The sequence below is a fragment of the Wasmannia auropunctata genome, unplaced genomic scaffold, assembly GCF_000956235.1.
Source record: "Wasmannia auropunctata unplaced genomic scaffold, wasmannia.A_1.0 LD336063.1, whole genome shotgun sequence".
NCBI lineage: Eukaryota > Metazoa > Arthropoda > Insecta > Hymenoptera > Formicidae > Wasmannia > Wasmannia auropunctata.
The window spans coordinates 37,455-57,589 of record NW_012026827.1 but is presented as its reverse complement, the minus strand read 5'-3'; the positions used below and the strand labels follow the sequence as shown (position 1 = coordinate 57,589).

The 20,135-nt window shown below is 35.3% G+C and overlaps 2 protein-coding genes across 2 annotated transcripts in view; one reads left to right on the top strand and one right to left on the bottom strand.

The window, feature by feature from the left end:
* Positions 1 to 1,976: 1,976 nt before the first annotated feature.
* LOC105450350 lies at positions 1,977 to 10,482 on the top strand. The gene is made up of 9 exons (XM_011690141.1): positions 1,977 to 2,130; positions 3,847 to 3,941; positions 5,489 to 5,722; positions 6,325 to 6,762; positions 7,350 to 7,606; positions 8,271 to 8,449; positions 8,744 to 8,866; positions 8,964 to 9,155; positions 9,284 to 10,482. Exons 1-9 carry the CDS (start codon positions 1,977 to 1,979, stop codon positions 10,369 to 10,371), a joined length of 2,760 nt encoding a protein of 919 aa, XP_011688443.1. The 3' UTR covers positions 10,372 to 10,482.
* Positions 10,483 to 15,217: 4,735 nt separating this feature from the next.
* The window catches only part of LOC105450349 (rhomboid-related protein 2-like), an 18,979-nt gene continuing 14,061 nt past the window's right edge, over positions 15,218 to 20,135 (bottom strand). Inside the window, exons 3-4 of the mRNA XM_011690140.1 lie at positions 18,345 to 18,500; positions 15,218 to 17,625 (exon numbers count right to left, since the gene is read on the bottom strand). Of these exons, the coding sequence (XP_011688442.1) occupies positions 17,305 to 17,625; positions 18,345 to 18,500 (477 nt within the window). The 3' untranslated portion in view covers positions 15,218 to 17,304. The remainder of the gene's footprint in view (positions 17,626 to 18,344; positions 18,501 to 20,135) is intronic.

Sequence of the window (20,135 nt, the reverse complement as noted above, 5' to 3'; positions counted from 1 at the left end):
TGTTAAATTAACACGTACATTTTATTTATTTATCATAGACTTTTCAACTATTTATGTTTTAAACTATATTATTTTTGTGTTATTTGTTCACTTACTCATAGATTGTGTTATTTTAACACTAAGAAATAATGAATATCAATTTAACACAAAATATTCAAATAACACAATCAAATTAACGCTTGGGATATTAAAAATTTAACATAAAAATTTTAACAAGGACTAATTTTAAACACAGATACAAAATGTTTTCATAATGTGCATAATAAATTAAGAAAAGATATAACCTAATAAATTAAGATTCTAAAAATATTTTTCTAAATTCATTTTATAGTAAAATCTAGTTTAAATCAAAATTTTTGAATTAAATTTTTCTTATTTACTTTAATTTTAAATCGTTAAAAAAATAATTAACTCGGCATCTCGAAGCTCTCGATTCTTTTTCTCAATCGATTTGCGGCGGTTCGGGGAAAAATGTGCGATCTCGGTATACCCAGCTGTATGTACATGAGAGCGCGGCCGATATCCCTTCGGGGCGAGCACCGAAGAAATCGTCTCTGGCTTCTCTCGTTATGGGGTCCGACAGCTATAGAGGAACGTGTAACGCGATAAAGAAGAGTCAGTAGGTACCTCCCGACACTTTGCTCCGGAGGGAAACTGCGAGCGGCGGCGCCGGTGGTTCGGATAGCCGAGGTTGCCGTTCATTTAACGCCCGGTTTCACCGCGGCCGCTTAAATTTAAGCCGAGCTTAAGCTTCGGTCCCTACGACGACGCCACGGCTGTCACTGGCTACCGGGACATTCGGGGACGGCTTAATTTTATAAACGGGTGCCACCGGGAAACCACCCCTCCCATCAGGTGGGTGCGGCGGTCTTGCTGTTGCGATGACTGACCGTGGAGTCGGTAAATAACGATTCGAACCACGGCGGTTCGTTAATTCTCCCGGGCGAACAAACATCCTCGAGGTCACCGCTCGCCACCAGGACGAGGCTATTACTGCAGGCTAACATGAGTAACATGACTATCGAAAGAGCAACGTTACGCCAAGTTATCCTTTAGGTACCTTCAAGAGCGTATAACTCCACTAGTGTCGGTTTAAGGGGGAGCTAAGGGAGCTGTAGCCCCAGACCCCATCTTTCTAGGGGGTCCCTTATAAGCTTAAAATTTTTAATTTCAATAATAGAAAATAAATATCGATTCACAATGATTAATATTAGACCATCGACATTTGGCATTATTAGCTATAGAAAGCGAACTGCTGAGAAATCTTGATTTTAATGATTTCATCAATAAATTTGCGTACAATAAATCAGGAAAAAAAGTTGTAAGTACCACTACGTAATTTCAATAAAATGTGAATTATTTTTGTGTGTTTATTTTTCAGTATTCAGAATTGTCTTGTATCTTTTAAGCAGAAACGACAAAAGTCAAACGAACAATCACGTTTTTTAAATAGCAAATATAAAATATGTATATATTTAAATCATTGTTATTATTAGTAATAATAAGGGAGTCTGTTTTAATATTAGCCCCTGAGCCAAAAATATCTTAAGCCGGCTCTGAGCTCCACTCAAACAAGAAAACTTCCGAAGATAGGAATATGCGATCCATTATATTTCTATGAAGGACTTAGACTTAAAATTGAGGTCAGTATTGAAAGTGCTCCCTGAGATTTAAATGCGCATTCCAGCAATATACCTACAACTCTGTATCATATTCCTGCTTCTTCTTCGCGCTATCGAAACTCCAAAAATCTTTACTGAATTGAATATTATTGACGGAGTATCTGCAGAATATTTGGACCTCGAATATCCGTGGATGTCCGCGTCACGGGGTATTTTCTGTGCGAGCGGCGCGCGGCGGCAGAAGAAATTACGCGGGGGAAGGGACGCGATTTACACACTCGCATTTTCACGATTTTCACGGCATATGATTGTCCAGGATGTCGCGTGGGCGAGCGCACTTACGTCGAGGGCGAGATGGTTCGCGACATCGAGTGGAAGGCCGCATGCGACAATTGTTTCTGCGCAATGGGTGCCATACGGTGCGTTCCACTTGCGTGCGCCCCACCTCTTCAAGGCTGCAGCCCGATCGTGCGAGAAGGACAATGCTGCCCGTCCACCTACAACTGCAGTGAGTTTCACGCAAATTCGCATTCGGGATTGTCCCACGCTACGCCCCGCCCGGCCCAGTTCACGCCTGGATTGTGTTTTCCGCTGAATTAATCGCGAAATTCCTTGGTCAGGAATATTGCCTTTCATTTTCAGACCATTATTAAATATTGGAAGAGGAAAAAAACGCGATTCTGGAAAATATCGAAATACGAGACTGTTAACGTCGTGATGCTTTTTGTAAAATATTATTAGAAAATATACAATGAAAAAATTAAAAAAAAGAATAAACACAAACAAAAAAATTATAATAGAAATTATTTAATTTGAATGAAAATAATTTTTTTTACCGATACTATTCTCACTATATTCTTAAATCGCGGTATTTCCAAATCTGCATATCTCTATTACGCGATTATTTTTTAATTTTGTTGAAGTTAATTCTTTATTTCCTTTGAGCCTCAAGTTTTTAAATTCTCTATTTTTAGTCGAGTATATTTAGAAGCTATCGTTTTTTTGTTCAATAAGAAATTGAATCCTTTTCTTTCATATGTAGGTATATTTTTGAAATATTAATTTTATTGTGCGATGCACAATAAAACTATATATGACTATGGTAATGGAAGTCGATCGCTCGACGTTGAATTGAGTCTCGCTCGGTTAAGGTTTGGCTGAAAAATATTTTACCGAAAGCGAAAATATTTATTTGATGCATGCCGATGCGAGGGAATAACGAATGCTATCGTCAACAAAACAAACGTCTCGTTTTCGGGTTTGGAAATATTTCATCTAGCAGCTCGCAGGGAAAGGAAAATAAAATATTTTGCCCGGCTTTGCGCGCGCGTAAGCGAATTAAACACGCCGATTCTTGGAAGCGAGAAACATCTGCGAATTAAAAGAGGATTTAATTTCCGCGCGAGAGCGTTTATTCGATACAGTCAATATGGCAGCTCTGTGAGCGCGATAGCCATCGATATTAATATCGTGGCTGATAGGAATATGCATCTACCGAACGAAAATCAGTCAATGACCTGCAAACATCGACTTAAAAGCACGTTTTTATCTACTAACAAATGCTGCTGATATTTTCGCTTTTAGTTAAAAAAAAATACATGACGTGGTTTAACTTTATACTATTTTGATAAATATTTCGTTTTCGGATTTATGTGAATCGCTCAGCCATTCTGTATTCTTACTGTTAGTCATTATTAATTTGATCAATGTGAAATATCTGTTCTATACATTAATATTTGCTCGGTTAATCCCCTTTAATATTTAATTTCTTTATTTTTTTCAAAATTTAATAATAAAGAGGAAATAATTGGAAATGAGATATGTGCATTATAATTTAAAATTTAAATTTAACACAAAAAGAGAATCAAACTTAATAAGCCAGGCTGTGTTGCATAGCTTGTATTATACAGATTCGTTTCTATTTAAAATTCATCACGATAGTGTAGTTAATGTTCAAGGTTGCTTATGTCTATATATTGTCCAATATAATTTTTATATTGTAATTTTTAATTAAAATTGTTTATTATATAATTAATATACGCCTTATTAATATACTTTTTAAAACATTTTGATAAGAGAAACACAAGTCGGGTTGGGTTTGTCCTAAAAGTAATCCTCTCAGTTTTTTTCACGAGCTGAATTATCACGCACACACATTCACACATACACGTACAAATATTCTTTCTTGAATGCTAATAAAAAACTGAGAAATTAAACATTCCAGGCGGCAGCATCGAAGTTAAGGCTACCCAAAACTACGCATCCTACGCCTTCGTCAGCAAGGACTACGCTAAATTCCGCAAGGAGACCAACTTTTTCGTACGTTTCCTCTTCTTTTTATACATTTATTCTTAAGAACGACACTTAGAAGCGTAAATTATCGCATCGTCTTTTTAGCGAATTCTGCTAAATAGTTCTAACTGCTCTAAATAAGCTTGCTATCCTAAATCCCAAAGTTACCAAATAGTAGGAACATGCTCATGGGATCGAAGTTAAGGGGAGGTGATTTATGTAGTCGGCGGAATTTAATCAATGAAATCTACCCGAAACATTGATTATAAACGCGTTAGACATTCGACTTAGTTCAGGAATTTGGAATGAGAAGCATACCTTATTGGATCACGTAGCACGATGCGAGTTTCCGATCGGGCGACGACGTATCTATTATGGATGTGTTGCGTTATTATTAATGGGTAGCGTCGTTAGTACAGAATACCACTTATGGAGAATTCGAATCTCGCGAGATACACGAGAATCTACTCAGACAGTGGAAACAACTGTGGCGGATTCAGAGGATTCGTCACAAACTTGGATTCTTGAACGAGCGCGTCAATCGCGCATCAATACTATTAAAGAGATAACAGAATCTGATGGTTCCTAGAAGTCCACAGAATTAAAGGAAGCTTATTATCTTTGTAATTATCTTTCATCTATAACAAATCTTATAAAAATATTTATAAAGTTTAAATTTTTTTAGACACATAACAATTTTTATATATCTAATTTAATTTCTTAAATTAAAAATCTTTTTTTATTTTTCTATCTCTAATAAAACTGAAAAAAAATTTTACTTTTTTTATTTACTTTCAACACTGTTACACATTTATTAAAATTCTGCATTATTAGTTTATGGTACATTGTATACGCACACACAGTTGGAAAAAATTTGTGTTAAATTCAACACATTTCACGTATCCATTCAAATTTTTATGTTAAGTTAGCACAAGATAAATATGTTATAAGATAACACAAATATTACGTAAAAAATTTACACAAAAAGGTAACATTTACACAATTTGGAAGCAAATTTCTTCAGTAAAATTAACATTTATAATACGTTAAATTAACAGATAAATACATTTTTTATTTATTTATCTTAAAACTTTTTAAATACATTATTTTTATGTTATTTGTTCACTTACTCATAAATTGTGTTATTTTAACACTAATTATAAGAAATGTTGAATATCAATTTTACAGAAAATAATACAATCACATTATATTAAACACTCGAATATCTTACAAATTTAACATAAAAATTTTTACAAGGATCGTTTTTAACATAAAAACAAAATGTTTTTTTAATAACAACAATACTTTCAGAGTTTTTTAATAATTTAAATAATTTATAAAGCGTTTACTTTGCATTACCAATATCCGTACATTATTCCAATATTGACAAAAATTAAGTATTCAACTTAATTGGAGCTGCCCGATTAAACGCAAGCTAGACGAAATCGTTACATTGACTTGGCCGATCGAATTACGAATAGGCTTTAAAGCGCGCATAGAGTTTTATAAGAAAAAAAAATCCCTTTGTGAAGAGATCCTAAACGATTTACGAGGGCCTGTCATTAATTGTTCAGCCCGCGATTGATCAATCTACGAATCCATCCGTCGAAGGACGAGGTCACAGAGTGGTCGAGGAACGGATTAGCACCAGCACGATCGATCTCGAGGAGGACTCATCTGTCGCCACCTACTCGACCGCTTGGCCCTCGACTATGGAGACCGACATTATGGACAATGAAATCTTGATAGGGACGGTGAACTATAAATCGACCTTGGAAGTGACGACTGCCGCGACTTCAACGAATGAGGTGACGATATGATAATTCGCGTAACAAAAGCCTTTTCCGTTAATCTATTTATAAAAATTACAACTCGTAATTTAAAAACATTTTTCGAATGTGAGGGGTGTGCAAATACGTATATTTATGTTCTTAAATTGCTCTTTAATCCACGTTTAATTTATGCTTAAATTGATAGATGTATACATTGCCCAACAAACGCCAAGTAACATGTAATGTACCTGTTGTAATTTTCCATTCGACAATAACTATAATATAACACATGTGTTACATTATAATTACATTGTTGAGTGGGAACTAACAGGTACGTTACATATTACTTGATGTTTATTGAGTGCTAATTCAGATGTAAAAATATAATTGGAATTGTTGATGTCGACGTATGTAATACAAATATTTTTAAAATAATTTTAGATAACATGGTGAAACGAAACAAATATTAAATCAGATATATTCTTCTATTAGTCTCAATAAAAACACTGCAATTTGTCGGAGTGCAACTTTTTTTATCGCTTTAATGCGTTACTGTTTTCTTCAATTCACGGAAGTATATATGTACATTCGATCATAAATCAATCCGACGTTAACGATTATTTGTCTTCGTTGGCCAGTTATCCAGTAACACTGAATCGATATCATTCGAGTCGACACTAGCGTCCACCAAAGACGCTGATTCCGCCACTGGTTCCTGCACGATGTGCTTAACGAACACGTTCACGGACATGTCCACGATCATGACGACGGAGGATTCATCTAGCACGGATAGCTCGACGATCTCGTTGTTGGAATGGACGATGATGCTTCCCGAATTAGCGCTCGATAATGGAAACGATGAAAACAAGAATGCCGGCGGGGACGGAGACAAAAACGCGAGTGAAAACGTGGAACGGAACGAAGACGAGGCTACGGAGACAGGGGCGACGATGGGGGAGAAAGCGGATATAATTGAGAAAAACAAAGCTACGGTGCATCCTTTCGTAGTTTCCACAGATGCCGGGAAAATGCTTATTCCCGACGAGAAATTGTTCAAGAACTCTACACACGTTAAGGTAACAATAATGTTAATAATAAAATTTTTCGAAATAACATTAATGAGATAGTTTCTTAAAAGTCAAGAAACAATCACAGATTTTTGTAAAATCTAATTATTTGGTATGCAATGTAGTTTTATACTAAATACTGTTATTAATTATTTCTGATTATATAATTATCTGAGAATTTTCGAAATTTTAACGAGATTATCTTAATTTCTTTTTATAAAGTGTTTTGTTCAATAATAAAGGAACATTCAGGATTATGAGGGAAAATAATAAATAAAAATGAGACATTTTTCTCTTAAAATTAACATAAAAAATAGTGCAGATTTCAATAAATTTATAACTTACTTTACAAAGTAAATTTAAAGTGAACATTTTTTTAAATTAGTTTTATAATCTTAAGAAATTTTAAAATTTAAATTTCTTTCCTATTTTTAAACAAATCTGGAAACGGAACCTAAATTTAGGAATTTAGTCGCAAACTTATTTTGCTTTGTTATTCATATTTTATATTTGTTAAATATAAAATATATTCGATGCGCAAAGTTTACTGTCATAAAAAAGAGTAGGTAAATTATGATTAAACACGTGTGACATAGAGGACGGAGACCATCGGCAAGAGACCCGTCACTAGTCCATCGTCAACGATACTCATGCCGGACGACATCCTCGTGATGAACGTGACAGTCAAGACGAATGTCTCGGTGGGCCATATACAAGGTGTCACGATAAATCCAATTAGGTCTATTCCACCTGACATTGAGGCCATCCTGAACATCACTCATCGAGAAAAAGACGAGGATTATGAGTACGACTACAACGAACAACTTCTGCCGCCGTCGTTGCCGAACGTTAGGTGACTATTATCATATCTCGATCCATCATCGTCTTCTATTCCGTTCTGTGATTTGACAACTTCCGCTCGTGGGAAGTACGAAGGGAGCATGTAAATGGTTTTTTTTTTACAAATTTCATAATTGTGTGTATTTTTAGAATGCATAAAAGTATCGGCAGGTGCAACGTTGCGCAGTCGATGTAATCGATATAGCGCGTTTTATTTCTTTTTATTAGCCGGCACGATGTGCAATCAATTTTTCACGCTTATAACGGAACCGTTTTTTTTGCGAGTTTTGTTGGCCAGGGAATACTGCCATGAATTAAATTGAAATCGTTTGTCGAAAACAACTGATTGATACCGATTTACGTCGGTTACATTTCTAACGGCAGAAAATGCACAGCGCTTTTTTATGTTGTATTCTTTCTAAAGAAAATTTATTTAAGATACATTTTTGTGCACAATTATAATTTGAAAAAAAAGATACATAATCCTAAAGAATTAGTCTTATTTCTTAAAATTCTATTACCTTTTTTTTTAATTTTTTATAATGTAAATAAGATTATATATGTGTATGTACATATAAAACAATAATTTTTTAAAAATTTTATTAAAACTATTACGAGTTGTTTTTGTTTTGTAGCTATGTATATCAACAGAAAAAGTATAAATTTTGCTATTGTAGGATAATACCCTTTGTGGCAGCAGACGCGTTGGTGAAAGGCAAGGATGTATCCTCATCTGAGACTGGATATCCTCCTGGTTCAGTTGTAGTGCCTCCTAAACTACGACCGACCGATGCTTCCGGCTTTTATGATATTGCAACCCAGGAGAACCGATTTAGCCCGCCCGTAGAGACCGAAGGTATTTCATGATTCTCTATAAGAAGTCAAATGAATAGCCTAGACGCAAAGATGCACAAATAAAGATCTTATAAAAACGAGCTAAATACCTATATGTATTAAAAACAATTTTTAGTTCTTTTTCTTCTAGACCGCGTATTTTTTAATATATTTATTGTATCGTGTAATTGAATTAAAAATTGGATGTTATATTATTTTGTTATTTTAATAAGATTAATCAATTTTAATAATAATTATATTATCGCACTAATAATATTTTTAATGTAAATAATAAGTAATAGATCTTTGTTCGTAGGTGGTTTTGTACCTAGAGAGCCATCATACTTCGATGTTCCTTTTCGCTCAACAGACTTAAATCTTGAGATCGGTACTGGAGTTACTGTAGTTCCACAAATCACGAATCCGCAAAAGAATAACGGTATATATACTCTCGGTTAATTACTAATCTAAAAAAAATCTAATAGATTAAACAGTAGAAGCAATATAATCGTAATTGAATTGTTTTGTCAAACTAGATTTATCGAATAAGTGCCATTTTGAAGATATGGAATACCGCCACGGTGAGATCTTGCCACGTGCCGCTTATTGCATAATCTGCATGTGTTATTACGGAGAAGTCGTCTGTTCCTCAGAAAAGTGTCCGCCATTGAAAATTGGCTGTCGTAGAATCAATTCCGAGGAGAAGTGTTGCGGAAAAATCGTTTGTGGTATGTTTCATAATTGTCGTAATAAATAATCGTAAGATTTTATTAGAAATGTTATATATACGAGCGCTCAAGACACGTGTGCACATTTTTATGTTTATAACGCATCTTATCGGTTTTATCTTATATAGTCGAAGCCGACGAATCGCCAACGGTGGTGCTTGACCGCGCCGACGCCACGGCACCGTCTCAACGACAGCCCACAGTGTCCCCGGATCCGTTTCGCGACGTTATCAAGACCGAGCCAGCCCCGGACTTGCCTTCTCTGATCGAAGACATGATGCCATATCTGGTTGAGCGCGGCATCACAACGCTCAGGCCAACGACGTCCATGACGTCGGCTTCGAAGACTTCAGCTCAAGGCTTGATAGGCAATCAATTGCAACACCCGTCGAACTTTGATTTCATGGAGCAGGTGCCACTGATACAACCGCCCTTCGATTACGGAGAAGAAACCATCGACTCCTCCTCTTTGTTGGCGAAGTACGGAGTGAACCGTGAGGCATCTTCAATAGACACCGTCTCGTTAACGTACGATTCGAAGAATCAAGTGGTGGATCACAAACCCCCCGAAAATCCCGAGACAGACGTCTTCGATTACAACGGAACGGCGTTGATCGAGTCAAATCGCACAACCGACAGTTCGAAGTACGATCTCCGTCGGAGCAATACCACTACGGAGCAGAAGTTCATGAAGGGAAATGTATCCGAGACTGAGGATCTCGATAGAAACTTCACCGGCGAAGAGGACAATCGTACCACGAGATACGACAATCGCACCGGGTCGGATAATTTCCCAAGTGAAGATGGAAAGACCACCGCGGAGAACGCTTCCGAGGACGTCACCATCTTTTCTTTGGACAGTGTTCTTAAGCTGCTATTTTCCTCGAACACAAGTTTCAGCGACAAACTGATCGAAACCACGGAGACGTCGAATGTCTCCTCCGTCAGCGCTGTACGAGTGAATCAGGAGATTCTCGTCGTTTCATCGACGAGTGCGGAAAGGTTAACCGAGGAGACGGAAACTGTCGAGACGTCGTCCTCAAAGGTTCTCGACAACGAGATACCAATGTCCGTGGGCAGTTTGCTGAAGCTGGCGGGTTGCAATATATACGGGCGAATGTATCGCGTCGGCAGAATTATCACGGAGCTCTCGAGTCCCTGTGAGGAATGCAGGTGCACGGAAATTGGTGTCCGGTGCGAACAGTTGGAATGTTAATCGAACAATCGATTCGCTCGTAAAAAGAAAATGTCTCGCGAACGTTTAAACATCAATAAAATAAGACTGTTTCTGTTGAGAAAATTAAAAGTGCATACACGTTGTTTGAGAAAGGATAAAAAAGTTGTTTATAATTTGGTCATCATCTTTTAAATTTACCTCTCATTTAATTTTAAATTCTACATAAAATTTACAAAAATAAAACTTCTTTAATTGATGAAACTTTTTAAAATGTTTTTGAATTCTTCTGGAATTAGTTGTGCAAGAAAAAATGGAACATTTCTATAAAATAGGAACGATATTCAGATTTGAACTTCGTAATGCGAACAAGATTTTAAAGTTTGAAAATTTTTAAATCGTAGATTTTTTTTACCATCGTGAATTTTACAGATTTAAGTAGCAATCACTGATCTTATCATGATGAATAATTACCCTAGCACTTAAATGTATAATTACCCTAGCATTTATCTTTAAATACCTTTAAATTTTATAGAAATCAAATTCTATAGAAAATTAATTTCTAAAAATTTCTTATTAGCTATTCATTTATACGAAGAACATGATAGAATTTATAATTGTGGATGCTTGGATTTACTATGACAACACAAAATTTGATATTACTATTTTACTTTCAATGCTTAGTTAGATGCTGGTTGAAACTACGAATCTCTGAAACTACCAAGACAGCTCGTTGTTGTATCGCTAAGACATCTTGGTGGAGCGATGAATCTTCGGTCAGAACTTTGGACAACTTGGACCACGTAATTATCCAAGCAAAACCGATAGACTCAGTCTCGATGACCCTCGATAACGAGACACCGACGTTCGTGGTCAGATTACACTAACTGGATGTAATATCTGCGCCCGGGTTGTATCGCGTTAGTCGCATCATTATGGATTGTCTCTAAGTTTTCCCCTCAAATACGGTTGCATTACAAGCGGATTTATGTAAACTGGCGGAACTTAAACGCCAAATCCTTAATTGTTTGGATGTCTCACAGATTAATTTTCTTCATAAACATCTCTCGATCTTCCTCCTCTTATACGAGACAAAACATGTATCTAAAGAATGGCAAATTAATATCTGCGGTTTAAAAAAAAAGTACAAAAAGTCGAAAAGAGATCTTTAATAATTTTTGCTTTTTTCTGAGCGTTTTCCGCATTTTTCAGAGGTAGTAAAAAAAAAAGATTACTTATTATACGGAAGACTCTCTCTCTCTAATATTCGCCGTGATTTTTTATCAGTTGAAGATTAATGGCAGTTTGACGCTCTTCCGTTTTTTCTATCTGAATAATTGACCTTTCTTCCGATTAGAGGTATCGCCCGTATAATCCGTCTTATAATTCCCCGCGATTATCGTCTCCTGTCTTATCCCGGGATTTCCAGATTTCCTCCTTCTAATTTCTTTCGTGTCTCGTCGTTTTCCCCTCGCTCTGTATCGGCGAGCATTATTCCTAGAACGTCGCGCGGCGGTCATAAACGCGGGCCTTAGGAGAATCCACGTCCACGGCGGGATCGATCAGGATGTAATTGTGAGGAATAGTCCTTCCGTGCTTCGAAGGATAAGTGGATGAAGGCGGAAGTTAGCGCGGTATTCGCTCACCACGACCGCCTTTCCTCTTTAATGGGAATTATCCGTCTATACCGGCGCGGCGGGGTGGGGAGACGAGGGTGCCGTTTTGATTTATCTTCGTAATTTATCTCTCCAGACCGAATGCAAAAGATATCAGGTTGGAATACTGCGATAAAGTAAAGAAAATAAGGAAAGAAAAAGAGGGAAAATAATCATTCAGTAAAGACGTAACGCTCTTGCAAAATTTAAATTATCCCGCTAAATTACACATCTTTTAGTGCAAATACAGAGAGAAGGATAGTTTGGGAAAATTCGAGATAGCGGATGATTGCATCATGCAGTTTGTCACGAATGTTTGTTCACTCGAATTTTATTGCAAGCAGTTGAATTAAGTTTGTAGCATACATAATAGGTAGTCAGTTATTATGTGTGATTTATAAATATTTATACAAAATTAAATTGTTGAAAAAGAAATAATTCACATGAACTGAACTTCAAGTATTGAATAATCTTTCATCTTTTTCTGACATAAATCGATATTTCAATTCTGATTGGAAAAAAAGTTATTTGACGATGATTTGGAAGAACTGCCTTATGGAGATTTTCACAATTTTGCCAATTTTCTAAATAAATGTTGTGTCATGTAATATGAATAACAAGGTACATTTTACGTCTTTAACTCTTAAGTTATAATAACGATCTCAATAGCATTATTGATTAAAATTAAATTCCATTAAAATATATTAAATCTCACTATCGCTAGACATAGGCAGGATCCAAAATCAGTCAACGAACATTGTTGTCAATGGTGCTAAAATAATTTTATAAATCATAACGTCGATTCAATTAATATTATTCATTATTTTTAAGCATTATTTATTGAATCGATGCTATTGTTAAATTTAAGGGTAAATTAAAAGTATTAAGTATACATCACGACATAAATAAATATTCACATCTTTATTATGCTATAACTGATATACTATATTGAGAGTTATAAGAATGCTTTGTTGTGATTTATAAAACGTTGTATTATTAAATCTTCAGAGTGTTTTCATTTTTATACGTTACATTTTTTTTAGCGTTTACAATCTTCAATACTCTTATACATTTATACAGGCAGAAAGACCACGAATTACAGTCTATTCCACAAGAGTGTACGGTCTGTTTCTCTTGAGAAAGAAGATTTTTGAAAAATAATTATATGATTTTTCAAGTATATTATATACGCTTCGATGCATTTGTAATATTTAATACGTCATCTAGTTCCCTCCATTGTCGATTAAGGCTTGGAAATATTGAGGCATTTTTACAAAGTTTTTTGTAAAAAATCTTGGAAACTCTAGATCATGACTTCTAAATCGAACATAATTGATACAATAATTTCTTCAGAGTGAAGACACGTTTTTTCTTCATCTAGATTTTTATAGTAATCCATACATTTTCAATCGCATTAACATGAAGAGATTGTGAAAATCAGTGTTTTGCAAAAATGCCATTTTATGTATCCTGTTTTTATTGTGTTTTATCCAGTTATAACACAATAATTAAACCGAACTGAAATGATTAAATGTATAACTTTCAAAACATTTTAGCCTAATGTATTGCAAATATTAACATATAAAAATTTTACTCATACGACATCTGTTAACAGAATTATGATCCGTATGCTCTTGTGGAACAGATTGTACATGCCGATAAATAAATAAAGCTTTAATAAAGTAAAGATAATTCTTTATATTTGAATAAATATATAATATTGTAAATAGTAAATGAATAAATAATAATGAAAACTAGTTTTTTGGAAAAAAACCCATGGTTATGTTTGTTGATATAGATTAAATATTAAATTAATTTTAAAATTGACGGGCTTTGCTTTAAATGCCGCACATAGAGGCTTATATTATATATATAATATATTCGTAATAAATTCTTACCTTTACTTTCTTGCGCTTCATCTTCTTTTTCTCATTTCTCTTTCTTTTGTAGAAAATAGCGGAAAATAATACGTTTATATATTTCCAATAAAATTAATTTTCACAAAGCTGCTTAATTGCCCTTTTTAATCAATTCTATCCAATAAAGCACTAATTTTTTTTAGTTTTTCTGGCGGAATCATTATTCGTAATAATATCAAAAATTTTCATGGAAATTATTTTAATACGTAAAATACAAAATATATGCAACGATAATGTTATTAAAATAATGTAATCAATACACATCGCGCGGAAATTGTTCGGGAAAATGAATGTCCAATAAAAGAGATGGCTCATTTAATCGAAATTAATGCGAAGAGTTAATTGCAAACCTAATTAACTCTAATCTGCAAAATATCAATGTTCTCGATATTCAATGAAATAATAATGATGGATATGGAATGGTAACAGTTAATAATGCGAATACGGAGAGCAGGATAGTTGGATGGATTCGAGATAGAGAGAGAGCGGGTTGCGTCAGTTTGTAAAACGTCATATTCGATTCGCTTGAATTTTATTGCAAGTAATCGATCGTTTCGATATAATAATGGAGATAACGGGAGTCTCGTTATACACTCGCGGCGAAATCACAGTACGTGTGTATAGTGTGTGTAATTATATATATTTATATTCAATAATTTATATTTACAAGATTTTTCTTCAGTAATGTGTAATCATGTCGACGATAACACTAACATAATCACAGCCAGTTCGTCTCATGTAACATTGATAAACAAGTAAGGTATACGAGTATACGATTAACTGTCCGGGAGAACACATTACTTTTCTCGCATATGGCATTACGCTCTATATATAATCTATATCATTACATGCTTGCGTATATAAACGCGCGATTATAATTTATTTCGGCACTAATATCTTCTTCGACCGCGCATCTTTGACCGTAACTTTCTTAATGGCTCCTCAGAATTATCAACAAACTTTAAAAAATGATTAAAGTCTATATTCAAATCAAGTAAAAGCTATCGGTTAACCCTAGGTATACACAGTTTTTATGACGACGTCGTATACACACTGGGGACCCCACTCATATTTATTACTATAACTTTAGTAAAAATGGACATATTTCAATTAATTTTTTTTTCAATCAATAGAGAATCGACCAAGGAACAATTGTTTAAAAGCCGATAGAATTAAGGAGCTTCAAGATATTCGGGTTCAAAGAAAAAGGAAAGTTTAAAAACGCGAAAAAATCTCGATTTAGCACCTTTTTCAAAAAATCATATCTCTTTTGTTTATAGACCGATTTGAAAAATCCTTGAAAATTCTAAAAAGGCATATTTGAAATAGTAACAAAAAAATTTGGCGATCCGATATTTCAATTTTTTAACAAAACTGCAAGCAGTCCCGGGGACTCCAGTATGTATATCTAGGATTAAATCGCTTAGGCCCATTTTCACAATGTATGACTACCTAAAGATTAAAAATTACCAAGAAGTTTATTGTTTAACAACATTTGATTAGAACTTAACCATCAAGTTAACTTGCCAACTCAACTCATGTGCACGTAACCTTTAGTTTATTTGATTATAAGCTTATGAAAGGGTGTTTTAATTAACTTTCAAGTTTTAGTTAACTTAACTTTTCCGTTAACCATATATTATTAAAAAATGGGCCTTATAGATACCAATTTCGTGAAGCAGGCTAGCGTTCGTTAACCCAAGCACTTCCTTACCTTCGCGTCTAATTATTTATCGGAGAATTCTGACGAGCACAAGTTTAACCGAGCTGTTAATTCAAGCTGTAATAACGATAATTTATGTTACCGTTTGACGCATCTCGTGGCGTCGATTGTAATTTGGCTATGATAAATTGAAGCGGGGAGAAACAACACGGTCGAAAATTGATGAACGCCTCCAAATCTGTACGTACACGAACTCTCTTAACAAACACTGCACATCGTGATTAAAGACGCTACGTGCTACGCTATAAATATTTCGCAAGTCTTACAGCTTCGTAAATAGAAACGCGATTATTTTTATGTTATGATTACGCTATAAAAGATCTCTTCTCTTGCACACTTATTGGAAAACATGGCAGGACTCTGGCTTAAACGTGAAAGGAATTCAATTTGGACTCCTAATTCCGTTACCGTTCTCGCTCTACAATTATAGTTGATAACGTCAAAAGATGATTCGAGATTATGATGTTATTTCTACAACAGCGAATTGCTTTGTACGGAGAGTTTACAGTTTCGCAGTTCGAGATCAATCGCACCGTTGTTAAACTTTGCTTTATTAACGATCGATACATTTATCTTGCCATTAATAAAATTTCCGTTATATCATAACACGATTACCTTAGTAATATGATCGCTTTATTTTTTTATACATCTTCATACACGCTATAATTGTTAATATGAATAATTGAAAGAATGAAAGTATCCCATTGTGTGTCCTCAACATTGCGACATACTAGTTTAACGTACTCGAAATTGCGATTTTTAGCACGCGAGCCATAACAATAGCTTCTATCCCCTGCATTTATTTAAATAAATTACTTCTCACATTCTACAATAATCGTTCGCCATTGTTGGACAGACTTACGTGTACCATCAATGTATATCAGCTTCAGCTTCATACATCGTTTTACGGGAGAAATTTTTCTCACTTTTATTACACACACATGTCACACTTTTGTATAGTTTTTTATCTTGTTCGCCCATAGATATACCGAGATCGATATAACGAGAAAAAGCATTGCACAAATGCGTGTTATTAAATGTTACATGTACAACCCGATCCTATCGGCAGGTAGGGTTGCGGTTGGCAGTTTGAAACGTCTTACCTGTCCGTAGAAAAAGTCGCGACGTTCACCAATATTCATAATATCAAATTTATCAAAGTATCAGGCGCAAAGAGTCACTTCTCCAGTACTTCCATGATTCTATTCGCATACTCCGTCTAATGTCCTCGAAATCCTAAAGATTCTAGTGGCAGCGAATAGCACAAACAAATTTGACGAGTCGTCGATCTTTGGTGTTTCCTCCTACTGACTTCACTGAGCTCGCCCAAGTTTCTTCACAAGCGTCTCGATCAGCGTACCGATCACACGATCTTCCCCTGGAGTAAAATGTAAAAATTTTCGCACGGATTGCCTAATAATCACGATCGCGTGTCATTTTGGCGTGAATGCTTCTCGTGTGTCTAATGGATGATTGAGACTGGATTGCACGAGATTCACGTGAGATCTGAAGCTCTGAAGAGTGGAAAAGTCCACTGGCAGTTACGACGCGATCGATGATCGGTCGGATCCCGCGAGTTTGCACGGCGGGCCTACTCGAACACGCCCTCGGCGGCCTCCCGGATCTTCACGATCAGGAAGGACCGTCTGCAGAGCTTGACGAGCATCTCGATCCTCTGTCAGGATGGCTTCCTGAGCTGCGGCAGGGCGATCAGGTAGACGTTGCCGAGGATGGCGCCGACGATGAGCAGCATCACGCTCACGGCCGACAGCAGCCGCACGTATCGCACGAATCTGCGGCCCCGGGCGTCCTTCTTGCTCTGATTCGGGAACACAGCCAGACCCAGAAGCGGACCCGCCAGCGCGCCCGCAACATGCGCCGCCCAACCGACCCGACCGCATCCGAGCAACGCAGGGATGGGCAGCGACGCGACGTCCGCACCGGCCAGCAGCAACACGGCACCGAGACGCCAGCCGGCGTAGCGCAACTCGCCGTGACACTGCAACGAACGAGAAGCAAAACGATGCACGGAAACGCTTATACGCGATCGGCTTTTCCACCACTAAAGCTCATCTCTTTCAATGTAGATTAACTTTAATCTCGGTTTAATTTACTCTTTACTTCTTTTTAATTTCTAGAACTAAAAGAAAATAAAAAGTAAGTTGACTCGAGATTAAAGTTAATCTACATTGGTAGAAATGGACATAAGAGTCAAGATGCAAACGAAAAGGCTTGATTACGCGTTAAATATAGAAATATGAAAATCTAATTTGTGAATTTAACATTATTTTTGAGGTGCACTGAATAAATAACAAATTGAACAATACCTTATATATACCTTTCATTATTAACATAATTGAAAATATATACGTATTTAATCATACAAAGATAATACGCAATAAATTGATTACTGTGTTTGACTCGAGGATTTTTTATTATCGTCACTCCCCGCGAACAGAGAGTCCGTTATTCACTTTAAATAAGATTCCTTCGCGAGAATATTTCAAGCGGAAACATTCCTGCGCGATAGCGCGCAGCGTCTAGTTTTAGTGCAGCATCTTTTGTAGTCTTCCTCTCTTTTTTCCCTCGCGTTCCTTTTTGATACTGCGACACGCAACGTTGCGCAGACTTTTCAGAGAGCGAGGGGTTGTTGAGGGGTCGGTTTACATCGTCCGACTCCCGTTTCTTAGAGATTGAGAAACTTTTTCTCTCGCTTACCAGGTAGAGATGAGCAAGATGGCTCGTGAGCAGCGCGTAAACACCTGCCGATGCGCCGACCAGGTAAAGACTAGGTTGTAGAAGCGACGCTCCCAGAGCACCACAGACTCCGCCGCCCAGATAGATCGTCGCCACTCCTATTCGTCCTTGCTCTACCTGCAATCATAAGCTTCCTTCATTTCTCTCTGCAATTCCGTATGTGCAGAATTACAATCTTTGAAACTTATTATTCATAAGTGAAACTTGATATCGGATTTGATAAACATACAGCGAAAATTCAAACGCTGTGGAATAAAAATATTCTAACTAAAAATTTTACTCAGGTATATAGGCGCAAGCGATTTGTGGGCATAAGGAAAGGAGGAAGAAAGAGGCACTTGCTTAGAGAAGTGCGAATAGTTCGAATTGAACACAGTGGAATCGATTCGAGTTCTTTTTTGAATCTGAAGATTCGAAATCGAAATAATAGTTTGAGAATTTCGAATCAATCGCCGATTTTATTTGTTTCGACCAATTATTCTTATCTAATAATTTTTGAAGTATATAATGTATTCATATAAATTAATAAAATATTCGAAAGCATTCCAACTATTCGTGTATATACATATTAATAATTACATATTTTCTAGTTCAAAATGTCACATAAGATATGAGTCTTTGTAATGAGATGTAAATTGAAAACAGGTCTTCAGTTTGTTTAAATCATTGCGTAAAATGATGTAAATCATAAATTTTAATATTTATTCTGTTTAAATTAACATGTAATTTAAATCTAGAAAAAATTAATTCAGATTCGATTCGTATTCGAAGAGATTTGATTCGATTTCGAATTGTTATCAAAAATTCAATTTAATTCGATTCGACCATGCAAATGCTTGATTCGCACATTTTTACTTGTCCTCTCCCTCTAAATTTTGGCGAGAAGAAACAATTACGAAAAAAAAATTTTTTTAACGAAAAGAAAGAAGAAAGAGTATATCTCATTTTGATACTAATGTTTGTCTACACGCTTGAAAAAAAATTTTTTTTCTAAATTTACTGATTATTGCGATGAATATTACCTCACGCCTCGATAAGTCAAACATAAAATACTCGCTCGGATAGCAAGGAGATTCAGATTCAAATTCTCTCTGAGATAATATTTTTTGTAATAAGTTATTTTACAAGATTTAAAAGAAAATAGGGGAAAGTCGTATAGTATCGGACACCTAAGCTTTTTCACAAATAATTTTTTTTTAAATAGCTAAATTTAAATATACTACGTTCCATAAAAAACTTTATTCTTATACCAAAACATCTCTTGAAACTCATTTTTCTAAAATAAAAATATCTATCGGTTTTTTATACTTTTTATAGGCACTATATTTTTGTCATGTTTTTTTGTGGAGGGTTGTATCATATAAATTATATTATATATATATATATATATATATAGATTTTATTGTATATTATTATTTTATATTATTATGTAAGTATAACATAAGTCAATAAATAAAAATAAACATTTTTTAATGTAAAAAGTAAATAAAATAAACAGTCTTTGAAAATTTACATTTCGTTCCATAAAAAATAACAAAAAATAAAAACTACGTCTTATTTACTTTTTTTCTGGTACAAGCATCACATTTATAAAAAAGATTGCTAAAAAAGGTGTGAGAATTTAAATTTTATTAATCGTACAAGTTGTCCGATACAACCAGCAACTCATCTGTCCGATACAACCCGAATAGCACGCAACGAAAAATCGGCTGTCACTTGCGTATTAGTAAACGTCTTATAGGTTAGCAGAAC

Coding starts and splice junctions, on each gene's coding strand:
- LOC105450350 (XM_011690141.1), top strand. CDS start 1,977: ATGGTTCGCGACATCGAGTGGAAGGCCGCATGCGACAATTGTTTCTGC. Junction 6,763..7,349: donor AGAACTCTACACACGTTAAG/GTAACAATAATG, acceptor CGTGTGACATAG/AGGACGGAGACCATCGGCAA. Junction 9,156..9,283: donor TTGCGGAAAAATCGTTTGTG/GTATGTTTCATA, acceptor TATCTTATATAG/TCGAAGCCGACGAATCGCCA.